The 4,344-nt window shown below is 42.0% G+C and overlaps 1 protein-coding gene and 1 long non-coding RNA gene across 4 annotated transcripts; one reads left to right on the top strand and one right to left on the bottom strand.

Moving 5' to 3' along the window:
• The first annotated feature begins 900 nt into the window (after positions 1 to 900).
• LOC123738272 (uncharacterized) lies at positions 901 to 3,785 on the top strand. Of its 3 annotated transcripts, XR_006767476.1 has the most exons (6): positions 901 to 1,268; positions 1,539 to 1,619; positions 2,473 to 2,611; positions 2,721 to 2,801; positions 2,953 to 3,135; positions 3,497 to 3,785. It is a non-coding gene; the product is annotated as an uncharacterized lncRNA (long non-coding RNA). The 3 variants fall into 3 exon arrangements; XR_006767475.1 differs by having other exon boundaries at positions 2,721 to 3,135; XR_006767477.1 differs by having other exon boundaries at positions 2,761 to 3,135.
• LOC106595619 (piggyBac transposable element-derived protein 4-like) lies at positions 2,833 to 3,973 on the bottom strand. The gene is made up of 2 exons (XM_014186985.2): positions 3,301 to 3,973; positions 2,833 to 3,152 (listed from the first exon to the last, which is right to left on the bottom strand). Exons 1-2 carry the CDS (start codon positions 3,971 to 3,973, stop codon positions 2,833 to 2,835), a joined length of 993 nt encoding a protein of 330 aa, XP_014042460.2.
• Between the last annotated feature and the right edge of the window lie 371 nt (positions 3,974 to 4,344).

Consider the following 4,344-nt stretch of genomic DNA (forward strand, 5'->3'; position numbering starts at 1 on the left):
AATTTTTGTGAAAATGGTTTTAAAATGTTTTTTTAGGCCTGTCCAGAATGTCGCTAGTTCGGCATGACCGGGGTCACTGTTTTTATGTCACGAAAATGAAAAAAAAATCTGCAATTTTTTGTGAAAATGGTTGTAAAATGTTTTTTATGCCTGTCCAGAATGTCGCTTTCGGCATGATCGGAGTCATCGTTTTTGGTGACAAAAATAGAAATCTGCAATTTTTTGTGAAAATGGTTTTAAAATGTTTAGGCCTGTCCAGAATGTCGCTAGTTCGGCATGACCAGGGTCACTGTTTTTATGTCACGAAAATGAAAAAAAAATCTGCAATTTTTGTGAAAATGGTTGTAAAATGTTTTTTATGCCTGTCCAGAATGTCGCTTTTCAGCATGATCGAGTCATCGTTTTAGGGACAAAACGGAAATCTGCAATTTTTTGTGAAAATGGTTTTAAAATGTTTAGGCCTGGCCAGAATGTCGCTAGTTCGGCATGACCGGGGTCACTGTTTTTGTGTCAAAAAGAAAAAAAAACTGAGCTTTTTTGTGAAAATGGTTCTAAAATGTTTTTTTAGGCCTGTCCAAAATGTCGCTAGTTCGGCATGATCGGAGTCATCGTTTTTGGTGACAAAATAGAAATCTGCAATTTTTTGTGAAAATGGTTTTAAAATGTTTTTTTTAGGCCTGTCCAGAATGTCGCTAGTTCGGCATGACCAGGGTCACTGTTTTTATGTCACGAAAATGAAAAAAAAAATCAGCAATTTTTTGTGAAAATGGTTTTAACCCTTTCACGCGTGAGTTCCAAATATCTCTAACGGTTGCCACAGCGTGAGTTTTTTTGTGCACGTGATGTTAGAATGTTCTCTCCATTCCAGAATGTGATTGTTACGTAACAGTGCATTTAATCCGCGCTGCCCTCAAACCAAAGCACGCAGACTGTTTTTATTTATAGGCTGTTTCAACTTCAATTTCAAATGATTTTCTAACAAGTTTTTATTTTCTAAGAACAGTTTGAATTTAGGTGTGTTCCGCCTCCTCAATCATTCACATAAAAATAGTCATTTTTACTTTTGCGGACAATTACATTTTTGGGACATTTCTGACCCGGACAAAATTCCCCAAGCACTTTCCAATTGTTTGTGCAGTTCAAGTCTGCAGACATTTGCTAATCTCCCGTCAGAAAAGGATCTGCACACGTGTTCACATTTTCCATCTGTTGCCCTCATTGTTTTCGTTACTAATAATAACTTTGGAAATGTGTGCGTTTCTATCAAAGTAAGTGCATTATTACATTGTAATAGTTTATGTATGTCGTTTCTATTGTAGCGTACTGTATGTATGGAGCATAATAGATTTGTGTATATTCTTTATAACCGCGGACACGTGAGGTAACGTTACTCATTTTATAACCTTTATGTTATATTCAATCGTGCTTAGGTAGCTAGCTACATTTTTCTATCAGCTCTGTAAAACAATGCTAATTGCGTCAGAGAAGTATTATCTTGTGTTGTATTTTGAAGCTACATGGCCTTATGACTCCCCTAGTGGCGCAGCGGTCAAAGGCACAGCACGGTGCTAGAGACGTCACTACAGACTCCCTGGTTCAAATCCATGCTGCGTTTCTAAGTAAGTGCCTTATTACGTTATAATAGTTTCTGTATGCCGTAGCGAGAATAATGTATACTTCTTATAAGCGAGGGGACGTTACTCATTTTATAACTTTTCATTTTAGTCATTTAGCAGACGCTCTTATCCAGAGCGACTTACAGTAGTGAATGAATACATTTCATACGTTTTTTTTTCTTCCGTACTGGCCCCCTGTGGGAATCGAACCCACAACCCTGGCGTTGCAAACACCATGCTCTACCAATTGAGCCATAGGGAGGCCCACCTTCATGGTGTTATATTCAATCGTGCTTAGGTAGCTAGCTACATTCTTCTATTAGCTCTGTAAAACAATGCTAGTTGCGTCGGAGAAGTATTAGCTTGTGTTGTATTTTGAAGCTACATGGCCTTATGACTCCCTAGTGGCGCAGCGCTCAAAGGCACTGCATCTCAGTGCTAGAGGCATCACTACAGACACCCTGGTTCAAATCCAGGCTGTATCACAACTGGCTGTGATTGGGAGACCCATAGGGCAGCGCACAATTGGCCCAGCGTTGTCCGAGTTTGGCCGGTGTAGGCCATCATAGGTAAATAATAATTTGCTGTTAAATGACTTGCCTAGTTAAATAAAATAAAACATATGACCATGGTTTGTTTATTTGGTCTATTCAGCATGGCTCTGTTCTGCCCTGCCTTGCCCCCCTTGTGGTGCTCAAAAGTTAGTTTCTTACTGTTATAACTCAAATCTGTGATTTTGTCAATGCAATAAACTATTTTTATAGCTGTGTTTATTATGTTATTTGTAATATTGTTTTATTGCTATATCCTTATATTGTATTCTAATTAATAATTCCTCTTTATTCTGTACTTTCAGAAACCACAAACAGTATTTGCCAATATCATAACTGGACATCTTTCGAGCTGAAGATTGAGGACAGCTTTTGTATGCTAACGTTCTCTCCTTAACAGTTTTACTGGATGGAAACACAGCAAGAAAACACATAGGCCAATATGTAATAGTCGTCTATTTTATTGAAGTATTGGTAGTTGGTTCAACAACAACTTGTTTTACTAGAGGACAAAAAATGTAATATGCATAACCCATATTTAATATTCATGCAGTGACTGAACAACAACTGCATTTCCACCCCCACCTCTAAAGGCATAGTATCATGGCAGGTCACCTGTCAAGTCACCTGTCAGGTCAGTCAGTCACTTATTGCTGCAGATGTGCTCAATAATGCTTGAGCATGTGATACTCCTCAAAGCATGGTGAAATACATAGAGGTGTATCACAAGCTAAACACATGTATTTTGTCATCTTCCTCTGCTTACGTCTCCTGGCGCCAGACAGGCAGACTTTGCAGTGCCTCCGTGTGCGACTACCTTGAGCAGCAGTTTGAGGGACTTTGCAGGGAAAATGCCGTGCAGTGAGGCGTAGGGGATTGTCTAAAGCAGGGCGACCCCCAGTGGAGGGGCGCCGAGGGGTGTGGTGCTCCTCCAACAGCTCTCTCATGAGGTTCTCTCTGTATTTTTGGTAGGTAATTACTTTACCTATGAGGGAGTGGGGAGGATGAGGAAAGTTAGAGGATGATGAGGCAGTGGGTAGGTTGGTGAGATATTGTCACTGTAATTGCATAATGGATTTGTATGTGAACTGTACATCCAATTACAAAAATACCTGTTTCAGTAATCATCTCACCTGTTAGTTGGCGGTGAACTATGCTGCCGTTGAGGACAGCAGTGTCGATCAGCTGGAAAAATATCTTCTTATACCACTTGGTCGTTTTCCGAGTGCATTCCACAAAGCTGTTTATCATGTCCGCCTTATCCACGGCCCCCATTTTGAGGTTATAGTCTAGCACACAATCTGGTTTTATCTTTCTCTCTCCCGTCAGGTGGTCCACCTTCCCTGTGGCCGACATGGTTGCTGTATGGACAGTGGAGAGGACATGGACGTCTCTTTTGTCATGCCACTTTACTGCCAGCTGTTGACCGTTCTCCTGGAACTCCACCTCCCCTCTCTGCATCTTCCTGCATCCGAATGCCGGCATCCCCTTCCTGTTCGACCTGACTGTGCCACAGGCCCCTGTGCTGTTGGAGAGCAGATGCTGGAAGAGTGTGGGACTGCTGTACCAATTGTCCACGTACAAAGTGTGTCCCTTGCCGAGATGAGGAGCCAGCATGGTCATCACCACGGACCCAGACACCCCAAGCCCCTCATAATGTTTGATGTCAGTGGTAGACCCTGTGTACACTATAATATCCAGGACATATCCTGTCTTCACGTCGCACATGACAAAGAACTTGACCCCAAACCTGTGCCTTTTGGAGGGAATATATTGACGGAACGCCAGCCTACCTTTCCATAACATCAGGGACTCATCAATGCATAGGTCCTTGTATGGCACAAAGACCCGACCAAATGCTGATGTCAGGCTGATAAGAACAATTCTTATTTTGTATAACGGGTCACTTAGGATGGCAGTAGCATTGTTGACGAAATGCAGGCATCGCAGCAGAATTAGGAAGCGGTCTTGGGAAAAGAGGGTGGCAAAGAAGGGAGTTGCAAACATAGGATCTGTGCTCCAGTAGTCTCTTAGGGAGTTCTTCTTTACTATCCCCATGAGGAGGACTGTCACCAGGAAGGTATACATTTCACTAATTGTGGTTGTCACCCATTTAGCGAGTTTCCCCCTCACTCCTGGCTCTCTCTTCTCCTGTAGCTCCAAGGCATAGCGATTGG

The sequence above is a fragment of the Salmo salar genome, unplaced genomic scaffold, assembly GCF_905237065.1.
Source record: "Salmo salar unplaced genomic scaffold, Ssal_v3.1, whole genome shotgun sequence".
NCBI lineage: Eukaryota > Metazoa > Chordata > Actinopteri > Salmoniformes > Salmonidae > Salmo > Salmo salar.

Bases quoted from the DNA above. Each gene is read 5' to 3' on its own strand.
- LOC106595619 (XM_014186985.2), bottom strand. From the start codon at position 3,973: ATGTTATGGAAAGGTAGGCTGGCGTTCCGTCAATATATTCCCTCCAAA. The intron at 3,153-3,300 runs GTGAGATGATTA...ACTCCCTCATAG, and splicing joins AGTTCACCGCCAACTAACAG to GTAAAGTAATTACCTACCAA.